We start from the raw sequence: 20140 nt of genomic DNA, 5'->3' as shown, positions 1-20140 counted from the left end.
GTAGTTGTTTTTTTGAGTATCAGTCTGAGTGTCTGTATGGTTCGGTGGGGGGTATTACGTAGTGCATAGGTGCATGAATGAGTGACTCACTGTTTGTATGTGTTGAAGACAGCATGTGTGCAGGACTGTATGGGTGGATGAGTGTGTGTATGGGTGTGTTAGTGAGTGAATGACTGTCCCAATAGTGTCTTCAGGAGTAACTACATATGTTTTAAACTAGTATATGTGACTATTGGTGTATTTATGTGAGTATATGTGAGAGGGAGAGATTGAAAGAGTTCCTGTATGAATAAGTATGTGTTTCTATAAGTGATTGTTTAAAAGACTAAGTATGTGTAAGTTTCCGTAGAAGTAAGTGTGGTGGTGTGTGTATAACTGTATATGCAGGTGAATGTATGTTTGATTCTTTATTAGCATGAGTGACTATGTGTGTGAGTAACTCTATGGATGAGTGGCATTATGTAACAGGATGTATAGGTGTATGAGTACATATGATGAGTGAGTACATGTATGAGTGACTGTATAGGACTGTTGGTGAATGAGTGGATGTGTATGTGGATCTTAGAATTACTGAAGAGGTTGTTGTAACTGGTATTGGTATGTCCATTGTTTTGAAAATTTTAGTCTCTATTTTTGAATGTGTGTATCAAAGCTTATATTAAGGTGAGAGGAGGTCTGCCACTCTATCACAAGGATGATGTCATCAGTGATGTCATCAGTGATGTCATTTGAGATGTCATCAGTGATGTCATGAGTGATGTCACTGACCATGTCATGAGTGATGTAATATGTGACGTCATCAGCAGTGCATTGCGGGCGCGTGAGTTATAGTTAGCTGAACTAACTATAACGGGGCAATTTCATTGGTTTTTTATGAGTAAAATGTCCAGCTAACTATAACATGTGTGAAACCTATGGTTTTTTCACTGAATTTCTAAGGTTTTTTAAATGCTAATTACTAACTATAACGTGTGTGAAACCTATGGTTTTTTCAGTGAATATATACGCGTCGTGTGCATTAAACTGGTGACGGGAATGATCGTGTCTGCCTTTCCTTCCTGAGAGCGTACTCATGCACTGTTGGATACCTTGGATATATATATATCTATATACACTTAAAAAACCATAGGTTTCACACATGTTATAGTTAGCTGGACATTTCACTCGTAAAAAACCAATGAAATTCCCCCGTTATAGTTACTTCAGATAACTATAACTCGCGCGCCCGCAATCCACTGCTCATGACGTCACATATTACATCACTCATGACATGGTCAGTGGCATCACTCATGACATCACTAATGATATCATCCTTGTGATAGAGTGGCGGTCGCGCGAGTTATAGTTATCTGAAGTAACTATAACGGGGGAATTTCATTGGTTTTTTACGAGTGAAATGTCCAGCTAACTACAACATGTGTGAAACCTATGGTTTTTTAAGTGAATTTGCAAGGTTTTTTAAATGCTAATTCCTAACTATAACGTGTGTGAAACCTATGGTTTTTTAAGTGAATATATATATATATATATATATATATATATATATATATATATATATATCCACAAAACACTTGCTCAGAAAGCATGAGGCGCCCACACGACGTGAATAATATTCCTATTTAATCAGCAGACTGCAAGGATTCCGTAATGTCAATACATGTACAGCATTGCCTTTAAGATTAAAATCTTCGTCAAACGCGTTTCGAGCACACATAGCCCTTGCTCACTGACATAGGCAAATGGAGTCCAGCAACAAAGTTTTTTTCACGCACCTGCATGATTTTAAATGTTCCGCCCAGTGGGCGTGTGCACCAACTGCATCTTGGTAGATAGAGTTCTACAATCCATCTCATTCACAGTGTATGTTGCCGTTTTCACATAAATTACTGCTGTTTTCGAAACCATAGTGGGTAACACACGGAAGCCATGCCTTTTCATGTCATGCCAACAGGACACGTCGTACTTACAGCGCACTCTTCCCCAGCGCTGAAGATTCCGCTCGATAGGCAGCAGGGCATCCTCGCGACCTTGAGCGGGCCGCTTTAAATCCACAAAACACTTGCTCAGAAAGCATGAGGCGCCCACACGACGTGAATAATATTCCTATTTAATCAGCAGACTGCAAGGATTCCGTAATGTCAATACATGTACAGCATTGCCTTTAAGATTAAAATCTTCGTCAAACGCGTTTCGAGCACACATAGCCCTTGCTCACTGACATAGGCAAATGGAGTCCAGCAACAAAGTTTTTTTCACGCACCTGCATGATTTTAAATGTTCCGCCCAGTGGGCGTGTGCACCAACTGCATCTTGGTAGATAGAGTTCTACAATCCATCTCATTCACAGCCTATGTCAGTGAGCAAGGGCTATGTGTGCTCGAAACGCGTTTGACGAAGATTTTAATCTTAAAGGCAATGCTGTACATGTATTGACATTACGGAATCCTTGCAGTCTGCTGATTAAATAGGAATATTATTCACGTCGTGTGGGCGCCTCATGCTTTCTGAGCAAGTGTTTTGTGGATTTAAAGCGGCCCGCTCAAGGTCGCGAGGATGCCCTGCTGCCTATCGAGCGGAATCTTCAGCGCTGGGGAAGAGTGCGCTGTAAGTACGACGTGTCCTGTTGGCATGACATGAAAAGGCATGGCTTTCCGTGTGTTACCCACTATGGTTTCGAAAACAGCAGTAATTTATGTGAAAACGGCAACATACACTGTGAATGAGATGGATTGTAGAACTCTATCTACCAAGATGCAGTTGGTGCACACGCCCACTGGGCGGAACATTTAAAATCATGCAGGTGCGTGAAAAAAACTTTGTTGCTGGACTCCATTTGCCTATGTCAGTGAGCAAGGGCTATGTGTGCTCGAAACGCGTTTGACGAAGATTTTAATCTTAAAGGCAATGCTGTACATGTATTGACATTACGGAATCCTTGCAGTCTGCTGATTAAATAGGAATATTATTCACGTCGTGTGGGCGCCTCATGCTTTCTGAGCAAGTGTTTTGTGGATATATATATATATATATATATATATATATATATATATATATATATATATATATATATATATATATTTCGAGCAAAAATGTCCTTGTTTGGGGAACAACTTATGCTGGTGCCGGCGACGAGGAAAGGACTTGTCCCCATAAAGTTTTTCAAAGCAATTAGAAAACAAACGCCACACTCGCTCTGGAATAGTCAATTGAGTTTTATTGACTACATTTCTCTCCACCTATGCGTTTCAAGCTGAACACAGCTCTTGATCACGGTAGTTTCTTTTCTAATTGCTTTGGAAAAAAAAAATATATATATATATATATATATATTATATATATATATATATAGTACATATACGTGAAGTTAGGCAAGGATAATCTATACCTGCCTGTTGATATTATGGATTCAATATTTTGTTTTCGAAATTCTGTGCCATCAATAGTATGGTTTTGTTATTCTGGGTTCATGCCCACATTATCATTTCTACAACATTTAGTAACATTTAGCATTTTAGATGTATAATTTTCACACATTTATACATTATAAAACACTACGAACTATATCATTTGAATTTTAATCAGAACTAGTATTAGCACAAATAAAAAACATACATATTTTGGCCTTTTCTTTACTATTGAAAGAAATAAACCAATTGCTTCAGCTGCAGTTTGAGAGTGTATTCAAAAGCTCCCTTTACTGTCCGAATGCCTGATTGTTTGAGAACCAGATTGTTTACGTGAAAATAGGTTTCACCCCATCAGTGTTCTGGTTCATAATAAAAGCAAATAAGAAATGTAATTTGCGGATGAGTTTCACTATCATACTTCAAACTGTCCCTTAGTTTGTGTGCAGTCAAACTATTAAAACAAGCTTGCAATCGAAGGAAACATAGGGGCTGATTCACAAAGGTAATCTGAGACAAAAGTCTAATTTTAGTCGGGCCAGAATCCCTGCGCCCGGGTCGTACTCTAAGCATCCGTGCCGTACTCTCCGGCTCAGGCCGAATGAAGTGTAATCAATGGGCCAGAATGCAATTTTTGCAAAAGGGAACATTAGGAATGTGTGATAAATGGTAGAGGAGGTAATGCAAATCAGTTTAGGCAGGGAAAAGGGTGTGGCCAGACACTACATTATATCCAACAAAAGTTTGCTCCTTTGTATCATGGTACACATAGTGCAAAATTTGCGTTGCTCTCAGTGTTGCCTGTAGGTTCAACACTACAGTCAACACCAAGGAGAGTGCCCTTAGTGTTCAATGCAGTGCTAACACTACAATCACCCCTGAGGGGAGTGCAAATTGTACCATGATACAAAGAGCAAACTTTTTGGGGATATGATGTAGTGTCCTGCCCAAACAGTTTTTCATGACCTCCTCTACCATTTATCACATGTTCCTAATGTTCCCTTTTGTATCGATGGTTACATTGATATAAACCCAATAAGGATGCTCTATTTTTTTTCCTTGTTTGTTAAAAAACATGCACTGAAGCTTAACTTCTTTCTTAACATGTTACCATCTCCAACCATTTTTTACTAATACTCCACTTACATTGTTTGCTGCTGGCTTGCATCACCTGGTTTTATTCATATATATCTCTAATCTGTTTGTCATGCGATAGACTTCTAATGCCAACAGCTGATTTTGCAGACCTAAAAGTATGTAGTACTAACAGATCGTCCAACTACTACAAAGTATGAATGGTAGTGTCAAGAAGTCTTCGGACATATCCACCTAGGTGCTTAAAAGCATGGGGAGGCCATAATTAAGTACAGAAAACAGCAAGGGAACCAGCACACAGCCTTGCTTGAAGCCTTTCTGTATTAGGAATCTGTCTGTCCGTTCAACACCTTCTACATTTAGCTGTGACCAGTGCTTAATTTGTAAAATATGAAGTGCAGGTGCTCAAATGTTTTTGGGAGGCCACACCTACTTTTCTTCGGCTCCACCCACTTCCGCCACTGGCTCCACCCACTATATTAGCTCCACCCACATCCTCAACTGGCACTGCTAAAAGTCAGATGTAATACCCAATCGATCTTACTATGAGGAAGGCTCCCCTGCTGAAATTAAGGTTTTGAGAGGAGGTTCCCCTGCCCTGTGAACATTTTGAAAAAGATTAAACCAAAAGTGCATTAAAAGCTCAATTTTGAAATAAATTAGCTAAAATCACTAATCAATTGAAAGGGACAATTCCAGTGCTGTATGAGCCGATTTCTGGAACGGACAATACCATTATTAACAGAGTCTAAGAGTTCAAAGATTAAACTTTTACATAGCTTATGTGACAAAAATAAACCAAAATGTTCTGTAAACTCTCTAAACAGATAAACTGAATGAAATCATGCAATACACATGAATGAGGCCGGTTCCTAAATAGTGGAGTATTCCGTTAAAGCTATTACTTTGAAAGAAACAATTTAAAAAAAAAAAGATTAATAATAATTGGGCTTGTTGCTATAACTTACTCCCCTGAAGCTATATCTACATTTATTAGACATTCAGAATAGTAAAAAATATGAAACTACTTCTGTATCACACAGACAAGACAGAGATTAGAAAAGAGGCATGTATTCCAAATCTGATGTTTTAATTAAAGATTTGTATTTTAACTCAAAGCACAGAAAAATGTAATCTCCCCAAAAAAGTCCTTGAGGTACCTAGACCATAAGAATAGGTAGTGGCTGAGCAGTTTGAATCTACGCATTTCAAGTCATACCTAGTAGTGCAAAATGACCATAGGTCCCCACCCCAAATCAGATAATTAATGACGTGCTTGCTCTGCACCAAACCACAGACTTCTTTTGTAACGTGCCCGCCCTCGATCACATCATTCCTCAGTGAGTACTACATATACCAGCATTCCTTTTCCTAGGCCATGTGAAATATCCTACACTCCTGTGTACCCCAATTGGCAGGGACATCATCCTGTAAAGTGAGTGTTAGTAATCATCAAGTCTTTCACCGACCAAAATACATCTATATAATCTGAGAATGTGTTTTTGAGTTTCCTTCCAATTTGATTAGGACCTTCAGGCTCTGCCTTCGGGAAATGAATACTGGGTCTGGTTTATAATCCCTGTGTCTGATTATGATAGAAGATTCACAGCTCCTACCTCAGTATCACTTACTAATAGCCCCTATGTAATTTTCCTTTTTGAGGGGGCCTTCACCAGAGAGGCGAGCCTTGCTGATGTAAGGCGGTAGCTTCTGTCTAAGCGTGGTAGGGGTCTATCCTGCTCTCCCCAGGGTTCTTTTGTGTTACAAAGTTAAGTTTATAGTTAGACTCCTACAGAAGTCCTGGTTCCTTTATGCCTGGTTATCCCTCTCGTCACCAGTGCTAACTGCTTTAGGGGAAGGTCTGACGTACACCAGTAAGTAGAGACAGGTATGAGGTAAACAGGTTATAAATTGCAGAATCCCCAAAATAAAGGCTGCTGTGCTGCATTCAATGATGACAGGAAAAAATGACGATCGTTGATTCCATTAGACACTGAGATTACAGGTTTGGAACAATTTTCTTCTAGATCGCAACACCATAGTTCGAGCTAAATAGATCCGATTCCTCAGTAGACAGTGATGTAAATATTTACACTTAGGTGACGGTCAGTCGGTCACACCTTAGCCGTCTCGCTGGAGCGGGTGATTATTACGGAGCATTATAGGCTCTTGGAATCTGCAATTCTCATGAGCTCCACCCCCAATGCCATCGTACCCCCACTGTCACCAGGGCCGGCTTTAGCGCTGGTGGTGCCCTGTGCGACGATGTTTGTTGGCGCCCACCAATGACCACCTCCACCACGCATTCTCTCACTAGCACCCTTTAACAGTGACCAAGTCTCCATAACCACGCTCTCTCAGATGCATTGAATTAGTTCTATAGCGCCAGTCCGACTCAACCGTATCAGCTCCGCTCACCACATTCCAGTAAGTTATATCAGCAGTTGCCCAGCGGCCCAGCTCCCCTCTGGTCCGACGGTAGCAGTGCGGCCCGGAGTGCTCCGGCAGCAGGTGGCTCCACTCAGTCCACCAATCGTTTACTGCTCCTGCGACATCCCAGCTTTTCACCTTCGTCTGTGTAGCAGCTCCGGGAATAACACTGCCACGCCAGCGGCACAGGCACTCCGACCGCCAGTGGGAGCGAGCGCAGCTCTCAGCGGCAGACCGCAGCCGCCATATTGATTTCACGGCCTCTCCTCTTGGTGGCAAATTATCGTCTCCCCACTCTGCACCACCGGCCGCAATCCACGTCATTCTGCCACAGGGCTCGTTGCTGGCACTGTACCTCTTTAGATGTAGACGCCTGCCACAACTAGGTGCCGGATATTGATCAGATTATAGAACAGCCATCAGAGCTGCACTAATGTACAGTCATCTTGCCCTGCGCCCTCTATCGCCCTCCGGGCACTAGAGGTTCTATTTCCAATTTATATTGGATATTATTGACACAGGAAGTACCACGTACAAGGACACAGAATGGGATCAATGTCTTGTGAAGAAGTTCACAACAAAACAATGGGAATGGCTTGAGAGAGAAACACACTCAACGTTCACATTGATTTTGGGCAGGGAAATACACTGCAAAGTGTGGTTTGGCTGGCACTACACCCGTTCCTGACTGCATCGCAAGTATCACAACACATCTCCCAGATGTTGGCGGGGTTGAGAAGCACTGGGGGAGGTTATATACATCTGGATGTTGCGCCCGAAGGTTCGTTCCTTTAGGGAGGGGGTAGCAAGCATGCTTAAAATCATACTGAGAAATCCTGTTCAGCTTATTCCAGGGATGATGCTCTTGGGACTAAAGGCCAGGGAATTAAAGTCAATGATGAAACACGAGTGGCACATAATTGCAATGTCTGGGAGCCACTAACTTGACTATCGTTTATAAAATGATGGATGTCCTCACCTCACTCAGCAGCACCACAGACTTTGGACCATTCTCACCATGGAATGGTTAACAAGCAACACCAATGGTACTCGCCTACCCAGTGGGGCTAAATGGACGCTGGAATACACAATGCTGAGTGGAGGTCCGCCAAGCTCTATGCTTCCTCCCCGATGGAGGACCTTGGGCTTATCTGATTATGTAGGAGGCTGCCTCCTATATTGGAGTATTGTAATGTAGAACTCAGACGGGGTGTAGGTGAGTAATGGACGCCTCATGGGGTGCCTGACATGGTTGGTGAGGGTTCCCCTTCCGAAGCCTGGGTGTACGGAAGAGAGGGACATTTGGGGAAAAAGGGGGAGGGTCAAGTATTGTTTGCATAATAATAATTTTGCACCAATTTACTGATGGGATTTATGTTCTTTGCACATCAAAAATGTCCACCGTACTGAGTTGTATAGTTGTGATTGTAGAAGTTTTGGCTGGGTTGTGGCTCAGTGGTAATTTTGTGCTCCACACCTTGACAAAAACAATTTACACAAAACACACAGGGATCTAACCTCAACCTTCATAAGCTCTTCTTTTCATACAAGAAAGTGACTGGAACAAACTACAGTGGATACCCTTTTAATATTCATTTGAACGCAACTTGCATCATATGTTGTGTAAAAAAAAAACGGTACTTGTTGCACAAATAGAAAGATATACATGCAATTATGAAGCAGTTGCAATGGCAATGTCAAAAAAAATCTTGCAGCCTCTATTATTCTTGCTTTTTAAGCAAAAAACAACAGGCGAGAATACCGTACAGTAGTAAGCACGGCTTTCCTCAGAGGAATCGAGTGTTTTGTGTTGAGCGGCCAACCCTGGTCTAACTGGCACATGATGACAAAACAGACATCTGGCACAGCTGATATGTGTTTTTAGGTCATGAAGATAAAAAAAATCTGGCACCGTAGGCTTGCGGGCCTGGGAGTGTAAAGTAAGCTATCACCCTGTGGAAGGTCTGGGTGGAGTCTGGAGGCAGCAGTATCTACAGTTTATCAGACAATGACTCGATATTAGAAAATCCACATAAATGAAAACACGTCCGCTTTATTCCAACATTGCGGAAGGAGACAACAGACTTCATATACTGTTTCTGAGAAAAGGTTAAGAGACACCCAGGTTTTACTAACGTGAAATGTGTCAAATTTATATGAATCTATTCCACACGCAGAGAGAGTGCAAATGACAGAGCACATGTTACAGTAACAGTTGGAAGTTGGAGCACCAAGAGAGATATTTATGGCACTTATGAAAAATACACTGTATAACAATTAATTTAAATGACAATCCGTTTTTGCAAGTAATAGGAATACCTATTGGCAGTAAGGCTGCCTGTGAGTACACTACCATTTACATGCATTATTCCGAACAATAACATGTTTTATGAACCTAACAGGGGATTGACACATTCCGCAGGGGTGGTGTTTCACAACATGCTTGTGATATGGAGTGCACCCAGGTGGAATTTGGAAGAATCAGCAGAATATTTGAAAACTTGACATTAGTCTATAAACTCAATACTAACTGAGGGACAACCATCTGTGATATTTTTGGCTACTGCACTTTAGTAAGAGAATTAATGTATATAATTAGATGTGTGCGTTATTGTTATAGTATAGAAACATTCTATCATCAGCACACAGCTTCTACCTTTCTCCACCACTCTGCAAACATGCCTCCTGGTGCACTACTGGTTAGGGGTTAAGTCCCTATGGCTGCTGAGGGCCCTTGGGGCCAACAAACCCTTCTGGGAAATTGTCGAAGGACCCACACCCTTTTTCCACCACTCTGCAAACGCGTCTAGTAGTTAAAAAACCATAGACATTTACTGAAGAAAACAAAGGTTATAGGGATGTAATAGTTAGGGAAGATATAAAAAAATATATAGAAATTCACTAAAAAAACCAAAGGTTGCAGGGACATTATATTTAGGAAATAGATTTATAAAAACCATAGAAATTCACTGAAAAAACCCCAAAAGGTTACAGGGACGTTATAGTTAGGCTCAGATTTCACTCGTACAAAACTACTGAAATCCAGCAGTTCTAGTTACCTGAGCTAACTATAATGAATGCCCCTGCAATGCACTGATATTGACCTACATATTATATCACTCATGACATGGTCAGTGACATTACTGATGACATCATCCACATAATCATTCACACCCCCATACAACCTGTCATATTCCCACTCACACACCCACATACCCATTCGCAGACCCATACCAGTACTCATACACCCACTCACTCCTTCATAAAGCCAATCATAAACCCACTCATTCATACAGCCACTCACAGAACTATTCGCTCACCCATACAGCCACTCGCACAGCCATACACTCACCCATACAGCTACTCACAAACAGATGTATTCACCTATACAGCCACTCACACCCCATACAGCCTCTCAACAGTCATTCACTCGCCCATACAAACACTCACCCACACAACCACTTCCATACCCATTCATACAAGCACTCTCATATCTGCTCACTCTCTTATATAGTCATGCACACAGACACTCACTCTCCAATACAACCATTCACACACCAACTCACTTAACCAAACTCTTACTCAAACCGCCACTCACTCACCTCTATAGCCACTTGTCACACGTTGGAGATCGTATCACTCATTAGTAGTACAACTAGTATAGTAATCTAACTTTTGTAGCAGGTTAGTATATATGTCTAACACCCATAAACTCTTAAAAACACTTACACTCACTTGATGATGTCATCGGCGATGTCATCAGTGATGTAACTGACCATGTTCAGGTCATCAGCAGTGCACTGCGGAGGCGTAAGTTATAGTTAGCTCAGATAACTATAACAGCTAAATTTCAATGGCTAGTTGAGAAGAAGCGTCCTCCAATTCAGGTCTTCTTGATGCGAGGAAGGTGTGCTCTTGCCTGGGACACGGATCGAAGAGTCTAGTGGGTTGGTATAACAGTTAATTCCCCGGGGGGGGGGGGGATTCCCTCTAGGTCCCCCCCCATGGGGCCTAGGGGGTCAGTGTAGCCCTACACTGCCACCATACAGCGTTATGGCTGCCAGCAAACTTTGTTATATGTTGCTGCCGGCCAACCAGAGAGCTTGCTCGAGTCTGACTCCCACGGAAGCAAGATGGCCCAGGGCAAAAAAAATCTACCTGGGACAATCAGACCGCTCTATTTCGAAATTGGCACTCCCGCAAGAATATTGAGAGACTTTTGGGGAACCAACCATCCAGATATCTATATTTTTTGACGCTCAGTTTCTCAAAAACTACTGACTGGATTTACATCAAATCACAAAAAGCACAATCTCTGGATCAAGACTAGCTTTCCGATAAATTTGGTGTATTTCTGCTCAGTAGTTTTTGCTGCAGCCTGTCTTAAAGAAGTCTATGAAAAATGCATGGGGATTTTGTGTTTTGGGACCCCCTCCTTTTTCTTGTCCCACTCTTGACGGATCAGCCTGAACCTTTCCAGGAAGGAGCTGAGGTGGATGAACTTTTTTTTGAAAAGTTTTGGAAGATTAGTCAAACTGGGCCAAAGTTATTAGCAAACCAAAAAAAGCTCTTTATATGGAAAAACAGACCTAACTATAACTACCTAGTTGAAAAAACAAAGGTTCCAGGGACCTTATAGTTAGGTTGACATTTTACCCACACAAAGAGACAGAAATGCAGCAGTTATAGTAATACTTATGTTAAGAAATGATTCTACATAATTACCATAAGTTAATAAAACTACCACCTCACACGGCCAAAGGGGAAATAGCCGGAGGCCTGCAGCCAACTCCTCTGCATGCATCCAACCACACACTGCACACGGCCTGTGGCCATGTACCACGGGGGTTTGGTGTCTGAGTGGGTTTTATTTTTCCCTTGGGTTTCGGATCTGCGGATCCATTGCGGATTTACAGTGGGGTTGCGCTGAGCGGCGAATCTGCGGATCAGCCCCCCCCCAAACAAACTGGGCAGATATTTACCTATGAGGGGTCCCTCAGAGACCCCTCCATGTGTGATAGAGGTATCCTGACCCCCTATGTATGTTTTTATTTATGCTTTCTCCCTGGGTGCCAGCCAAGAAACAAACTGGCGGCCTCAACTCTCCCTTAAGGTTGCAGCCAGCAAATCAGGACCTTGCTTTCTGCCTGAATCTGTGGCTGCCCACGGGTACCAGTGGATTCTTGAAGGATCTGCGTCCCTAGATATACACATTTTTATTTCTTTAATAAATCCAAAACTACTTAACAGAGTTACACCAAATTACAAAAAACACTGTTTCGTCTCCATCCTGCAACTGTCTAGTAACTGTGAATTGTGCTGTATTAACAATCTAAACTTTACTCCGGACATCACCACAACTCTTTTCTTTATGTACTCTTTAACTCCATAAGGTCTTCCACCTTAACTACATCAACTCTGTATCCCAAAGTACAGCACTATGCTTGCTGGAGTTCAACATAACATTTACAATCTGATGTACTTTTCCTTTGTGAACAGTGTTTTATCATTGAATTCCCGGTTTCATGCTCTCATATCAGGAATGTTTTTTTTCTATGAGAAATATTCTAAGTGCAAAAAAAGAGGAGATGTAAAAAAAATATCTTCTACTTTTACAATCCCCTAAATTAAAACAGTGCGCTGAGCATTACCGAAGTATAACATGATAATATATGAATCAAATTACATTGATCACTATTGCACAGAACATTGTGAAAATAAGCTTAAGACATCTCATTGTCTTTGCGGGAGCACAACACTTTAACATATAAGCTTACCATCATTAAGATCTTGCAAAAGATTCTCCTGACACGAGAAGTCAAGCTTCACTTTGATATTTACAATAAATGTTGCAATCTTCCCTGGTTTTAGTGGAAACTGGGACAGGGTATCCTCTATGTTCCAACTCAAAAAGTCTCCAAACAATTTTTCTGAGGAATGAAACAAGAACAGGTTTGTTAGAATAATGATTCACAAAAACTTGGAGATCACAACTAAACAAAAGAAGAAAACAGTATTCTCCTTGATAGCATGGGTTCCCTAAACTTGTAATTATTTTGATTAGCAACACTTTAGAAAACTTAAGATGGAGTATGAATATGCTACTTACCAGTATGCATCTGTTCTTGGCATGTAGGGCTGCTGACATTCATATCTGTGCATAGATCGCCGCCTAGTGTTGGGTCCGGATGTTTGCACGTTGTTGTCCTGGAAGAGTCTTCGAAGTATCCTGAGATAGGTGACTCGTCCCCTGGACCACAGTGCGCATGGGCATCCTCAGATTGTTTTTCGCCATTGTGGCAGTGATGGAGTAGATACTGAAAGTGATGACCATGCTATACAGTAATTCTGAGAGCTGCAGCTGCTACAGGCGCCGGGGAGGAGGGTGGGCGATATGAATGTCAGCAGCCCTACATGCCAAGAACAGATGCATACTGGTAAGTAGCATATTCAGTTCGAGGCATGTGGGCTGCTGAATTCATATCTGTGCATAGAATACATAGCAGTACCTCCTATTAGCGGCGGCCACCAGTGCCAGCTGCAGCAGTCTGAAAAAGAGTTTTGAGAACAGCCTGTCCTACAGCTGCCTGCTGTTTTGAGTGTACATCTACACAATAGTGTTTGGTAAATGTATGTATAGTGGACCATGTGGCTGCTCTACATATATCTTGTAAAGGAATGTTTCCCAGGAAAGCCATGGATGCCCCTAACTTACGTGTTGAGTGGGCTCGTGGGGGAATCGTTAATGTGCGTTTAGCCTTTTGATAGCAAATTTGAATACATTTAACGATCCATCTGGCTATACCTGCTTTGGAGATTGCGTTGCCTTTGTGTTGTGGGGAAAAGGCGACGAAAAGTTGTTTCGTCTTCCTAAAGTTTTTAGTTCTGTCTATATAGTACATGAGGGCTCTTTTGACGTCTAGTGTATGGAGCATTCTTTCAGTGACATTTTGTGGATTCTGAAAGAAAACAGGCAGTTCAATGGTCTGATTCATGTGGAACTGCGATATTACTTTAGGCATGAATTTGGGGTTGGTACGTAGTACGACCCTGTTTGCGTGAACCTGTATGAATGGCTCTTGAATGGTTAGTGCCTGGAGTTCACTAACTCTTCTTAACGAAGTGATTGCTACTAGGAAAGCTACCTTCCAGGTGAGGAATTGAATCTCACATGAGTGGAGAGGTTCGAAGGGTGGACCCATCAGTCGGGTGAGGACCAAGTTGAGGTTCCACACTGGTGCTGGTGGGTGTCTTGGGGGAATTACTCGTTTAAGTCCCTCCAAGAAGGCTTTGATGGCAGGCACTCTGAATAAAGAGAGGTGCTGCCTGTTTTGGAGATAGGCTGCTATTGCGGTTAAATGGATACGTATTGAGGTGTATGCCAGATTGCATCGGTATAGGTGTAAGAGGTAACAGATTATGTTTTGAATGGATGCGTCTAGCAGGTTAATGTCATTGTTATTGCAATAAATGACAAACCTCTTCCATTTGGCTGCATAGCAAGCTCTGGTAGTGGGTCTCCTAGCTTCCTTAATGATCTCCATACAGTCAGGTGGCAGGTTTAGGTAGCCAAACTCTAGGACTTCAGGAGCCAGATTGCCAGGTTCAGCTGTTGTGGATCTGGGTGCTGAATTTCTCCATGGTTCTGCGTCAAAAGCGCGGGTTTGATCCGCAGCCTTTGATGCGGCACCACGGAAAGTTCCAGAAAGGTGGTGTACCATGGCAGGCGTGCCCATGTTGGAGCAACCAGGATGAGTGTCATTGAGTGTTGTCGCAGTTTGCGTGCCACTAGCGGTATCAACGGCGCTGGGGGAAAAGCGTACGCAAATCTGCCGGACCAGTTCATCCATATCGCATTGCCCTGCGACTGTGGATGTGGGAACCTGGCGGCAAAGCTTTGGCATTTTGCGTTTTCCCTTGTGGCGAATAGGTCTATCTCTGGATGACCCCACTGCTGGAAGTATGGTTGGAGTACTGATGGGTGTAACTCCCACTCGTGCATCTGGTGGCTGTGTCTGCTGAGCAGATCCGCCATCTGGTTGTCCTTGCCTGGGAGGTGTTCCGCCATGAGGAATATGTTCCTCTGAATGGCCCACTTCCACATGCTCTGAGCCAGATGAGACAATTGTGGAGAGTGTGTTCCTCCCTGCTTCTGTATGGAGTACATGGCAGTCATGTTGTCCGTCCGGATCAACACGACCTTGTTGCACAGGTGTACTTTGAATGCTTTCATAGCCAGGAAGATTGCCATCAGTTCCAGAAGGTTGATGTGCATCTTCTTTTGTTGTGTAGTCCATAGTCCCTGCACTGTGTAATTGAGTACATGGGCTCCCCAGCCCTGGAGAGACGCGTCCGCTGTCAGTATTATTTGTGGAACAGGCTCTTTGAACGGTCGGCCCTTGCAAAGGTTTTGTGGATTCCACCAATGCAGAGAGTTGTATGCCCGACCGCACACCAACACTAGGTCTTTTAATTGCCCGTGAGCCTGATTCCATTGACGTGCTAAGCACTCCTGAAGCGGGCGCATATGTAGTCTCGCGTGTGGGACTATGAAAATGCAGGAGGCCATCATGCCTATCAACTGCATGAACACTCGCGCAGGAAGGGAGTGTTGGGGTTTGAACTTGGAAATCAGCATTTGCATGCTGTTGATCCTCACTAAATTTGGCTGAGCTGTGGCTGCCAGAGTGTCTATGGTCGCACCTAGGTACTGTTGTACGTGTGCGGGTTGGAGATGTGATTTCGGGTAATTTAGTGAGAATCCCAGACTGTGAAGAAGGTGAATGGTGCGGGACATGTGGCTGGCACATTGCTGGGCTGACTTTGCCTGAACAAGCCAGTCGTCCAGGTAAGGGTAGACGTGAATGTGTTGCCTTCGTAGATGTGCAGCCACGGTAGCCAGGCACTTTGTGAAAACTCTGGGTGCTGTTGTCACTCCGAAGGGGAGGACTTTGAATTGATAGTGCTGCCCCTGAATGGTGAACCGGAGATATTTTCTGTGTGACGGGTGTATGGGTATGTGGAAATACGCATCTTTGAGGTCTAGCGTGGCTAGGAAATCTCCCTGTCGGAGGAGCGGGAGAACCTGCTGTAGGGTGAGCATGTGAAAATGCTCTGAGATAATGTAGTGGTTGAGGGGTCTCAGGTCTAGGATAGGTCTGAGTGACCCGTCCTTTTTTGGTATTAAGAAGTACAGAGAGTACACCCCTGTTCCCTGCTGGTGTATGGGCACGACCTCTATTGCGCCTTTTTGCAGCATACTTAGCACCTCCTGCTGTAATAACGCTAAGTGCTCTTAGGACATAGGACGGTGCCTTGGCGGTATGGTGGGTGGAGTGGAGGTTAATTTGAGACAGTAACCGTGTTGGATAACATCTTTGACCCACCTGTCCGTGGTGATGGAATCCCACGTGGACAGGAACCGCTGGAGCCTTCCCCCGACAGGTGTTATGTGGGCGGGGGGAAGGGAGAGGGCGTCACTGTTTGTTCTTGGAGGAGGACCTGGTATTGCCGTAACCACGTCCTCTGCCCTTGGTGCTGGAGCCACGATATCCACCTCGGGTGTTTTTATCGTAGGAACTCTGTGTGCCCCCTTTATTGTAGGTTTGCTGTGCCCCCTGTCCTCTACCTGCACCTCTATTTCCGGGGCGACGAAAGGAGCCACTACGAAATGTCTGCGTTTGCAGAGCCCCCATTGACTTCGCAGTGTCCGTGTCTTTCTTTATCTTTTCTAAGGTGGTGTCAACCTCCGGTCCAAATAAGTAGTCGGGGTTGACCGGCTGATTGAGGATGTTATTTTGGACCTCAGGTTTGAATCCGGAGATTCGTAACCATGCGTGTCGTCGTAGCATGACGCTGGTGTTTATTGCCCTTGCAGCAGTGTCTGCGGCATCCAGTGCACACTTGATGGATGCGTTTGTGAGCAGTTGTCCCTCCCTGATGAGGAGCTCTGCTGCCTCTTTGTACTCGTCTGGCAGGTGTTGGAGTAGGGTCTCTAACGTGTCATAGTGTGAGCGGTCGTAGCGAGCTAGGAGGGCCTGTGTATTGGCGATGCGCCATATGTTTGCTGCCTGGGCTGCAATCCGTTTGCCGGAGGTCTCTAGAATCTTGGACTCTTTGTCCGGGGGAGGAGCATCACCAGTTGTCTGAGAGTGTGCCCGTTTGCAAGCATTGGCAACTACAATGGAGTCCAGAGGCAACTGGCTTCTAATGTACGTGGGGTCCCCAGGTGCGGGTTTGTACTTTTTCTCGATCCTGGCGTTTATTACCCGTGCCCTGGTGGTTTCCTTGAAAATGTCCTTTGCTGGCTTGAGGACACCTTTTAACATGGGCAGAGTCTTTACAGTCCTCTCGGAGGATGCGAAAGTGTCCACCAAGAAATCATCCTCGATAGTGTCTGAGTGGAGTTGCACTCCATGATTGGCTGCGGCACGTTCAATGAGGGCGTTGAATGCAGCAGTGTCCTCTGTGGGGGACGTTTTTGCGCCATAAAGTTGCGTGTCCTGTGTATCCAGAGCGGCACCTGGGTCTACAGGGTCATCCCAGACTTGATCAGGGTCTTGCTGTCCCTCAGGGTCTATGTCCTCGGGGTAGGTGGTGTCGTCACCCATGTAGTCCTCCACTGCATCCGTGTCGGAGTGCGTTGGAGAGAATGATGGATCTGTGTAAGAGGTGTGGATGCGTTCATAAAGAACTGGTTCCGATTCTGCCGGCATTTTTTGTTTTAGCGGGATCCTGTAAGAGTCCAAAGCTTGCCCTGAAGTGATCTTCCGCTTTCGGAGCATGAGCCTGCCGGTGTCGGCGTCGATGAAGTGGGTCGGCGATGTCCCAGTAGTCGAGTATTCGGTAGATGGGGACCTTGTCTGTGTAACGCGGGTTCTGATTTCGAACATTTTCGGCGCCGTGGATGGCGGCAAACCAAAGGTGATGTTGGCTGGTGCCGAAGGTGCCTTCTGTGCCCGTGTCGGTGCGGAGCCCGACGAGGTCTGGAGGGCTGCCTTTTCCCTGATGCGTTGCAAGGACGCTGCCACTTGTCGCACCTGGAACTCCGACGGTTCTTTGGCGCCGAGTGGTTCCGTAGAGGCAGGTGTGGACTTCTTCGAAGTGACCGGGTCATCGAGTCGAGGAGGGGTAGGAGCCCTCGACGGCGTCGATGAGTGTACCGGAGTCGCTGCCTTCGAGGTGGATAGCGATGCAGTGGCTATTTTCACCTTGGTGGTCGGTGCCGATTGCTTCGGTGCCGGGGGCCGAGGCGCTTTGACGGGACCGACGGCTTTTCTTTTTGGGTCGGCGCCGACATCGGCTGCAGCGAGTTCGGCACCGAAGTCCCTTTTGGTGCGGTCGGAGCCGACGGGTTTGGCTGGCGTCGAAGGTGTGGTGGTCCTCGAGCCAACCAGTGTGAGTTTCACTTTCAGTTTCTGTTTAACCGGTGCGATGATTGGTTTCGGTTTCGTGGTAGGGAAACCAGTCTTTTTAGGTAACAATGGCTCTTGCTGTATGTCCGTGGCCGGGCCGGAGGGCGGGGCCGAAGAACTGCGGGATTGGCCTTGGGTAAGGCCCGAAGGCGATCCCTCGACCGGAGCCGTCGACTGACACACTGAGATAGCCTCAATTTGTACGGGTAGGCCTTGCTCCTCACTGGAGCTACCTTCTTCGGCCCCTAAGGCCTCATCGTAGTCTCCTACCTCGTCGTCGGCTTCTTCCCTGTGAAAAAGCTCTTCATCAACATCTTCCGATCGGGAACCGTGTTCGGAAGTGGGGCTGGAGGGTATATTTTCCACGCTTTCCACATCTTCGTCCTCGGTGCTGAAGATGTTGGTCGGGGCCGGTGCTGCATGCTGCGCTTCCAGTCGCGCGGCGCGTCGATTCCGGAGAGTCTTCTTGGATCTGAATCGGGCACAGGCCATGCATTTCGATTCGTCATGATCCGGTGAGAGGCATTTGTTACACACCGGGTGGACATCGATATGGGGGTATTTGGCGTGGCAAACAGGACACCGCTTGAATGGGGTCCTCGATTCCATCGTAGAAGTTCGGTCGATGGTCGGATTTAATGGATCCGAAAAGTTGTGAAAACTAGCCTGTAAACTGTCGATACCGATCGGGAACAGTACCGTCGAAAACTAAAGGCCTTTTGGCCTGAAAACTAAATTTTCCTAACTTGAGTCAAGATAAGCACATCCGAACCCAATGGCGGAAAAAAACAATCTGAGGATGGAGAGGATGCCCATGCGCACTATGGTCCAGGGGAGGAGTCACCTATCTCAGGATACTTCGAAGACTCTTCCAGGACAACAACGTGCAAACATCCGGACCCAACACTAGGCGGCGATCTATGCACAGATATGAATTCAGCAGCCCACATGCCTCGAACACAGCTATTCGGTTTTGTTGTGTTGTTGATTACAGTAAGTTGTGAACTCAAATAATTCCGTCAACTATCCATACGCTGAATTAAGAATTTAACACAATCGAATATGATGTAATGTAACACAACTGTGTTGACTTATACAGCGAATTATCTAATCTGCTTTATGTGACTACAAATTGGTTGATATGGAATGTTTCAAAATCCTAATACTAATAATAAAAACAAATTTAAACAAAAAAAAAAAAAACTTAAAATGACTTACTTGTCAGTTCTGAAAATTGGTGCACACCCAATAATAATTCCTCACTTAGTCAAGCATCTCACTTTAACCCAAATTAACACACCTCCAGCTTAAACTCAAAGTAAAAGAGGCAGTCCCAGTTCAGAAGGTGACCAAGAGCTGACAAATCAGTATCGGGAATCTGGAAAAACCTAGGCCAAAGGCAACACCACTTCGCTTATTAACCTTTCTGTTTTCATGACAGGAATACATAAAGTAATCAGTTATACCAAATCAAGCATTATCTTTCTAGACATCACATGGGAGAGTGTAATTGTAATTGCATTTATTTAGCGCTTACTACCCTCTGACCAGGAGGCAACTCCCTTTTTCGGCGAGCAGCACGCTACTCCAGAACCCAAAAAGGATTTGCAGTGAATTAGTATAGGGAAATATGAAATTTATTTGAGCGGTGACAGGTTAGTCTGTTATTTGGATTGAAAAAGGATAGTGGAGAGATAGAAGAGGGAAGGGTTTGCATTTATATAGCGCTTGCTACCCCTGATGAGGTGTTGCAGCACTTTTCAGTGGGTAGCACGCTACTCGAGAACCCAAACAGGA

General features: G+C 44.5%; 1 protein-coding gene across 3 annotated transcripts in view; it reads right to left on the bottom strand.

Annotated features, from left to right (window-relative positions):
• Positions 1–20140, bottom strand: part of TRAPPC9 (trafficking protein particle complex subunit 9) — a 2530995-nt gene that overhangs the window by 1742971 nt on the left and 767884 nt on the right. For all 3 annotated transcript variants that reach the window (XM_085604860.1, XM_085604858.1, XM_085604859.1), the window contains exon 17: positions 12707–12859. In XM_085604860.1, the coding sequence (XP_085460986.1) occupies positions 12707–12859 (153 nt within the window). The remainder of the gene's footprint in view (positions 1–12706; positions 12860–20140) is intronic.

Source organism: Triturus cristatus, chromosome 5_1, assembly GCF_964204655.1.
Source record: "Triturus cristatus chromosome 5_1, aTriCri1.1, whole genome shotgun sequence".
Taxonomy (NCBI): domain Eukaryota; kingdom Metazoa; phylum Chordata; class Amphibia; order Caudata; family Salamandridae; genus Triturus; species Triturus cristatus.
This window is presented reverse-complemented; position numbering and strand designations above follow the sequence as displayed.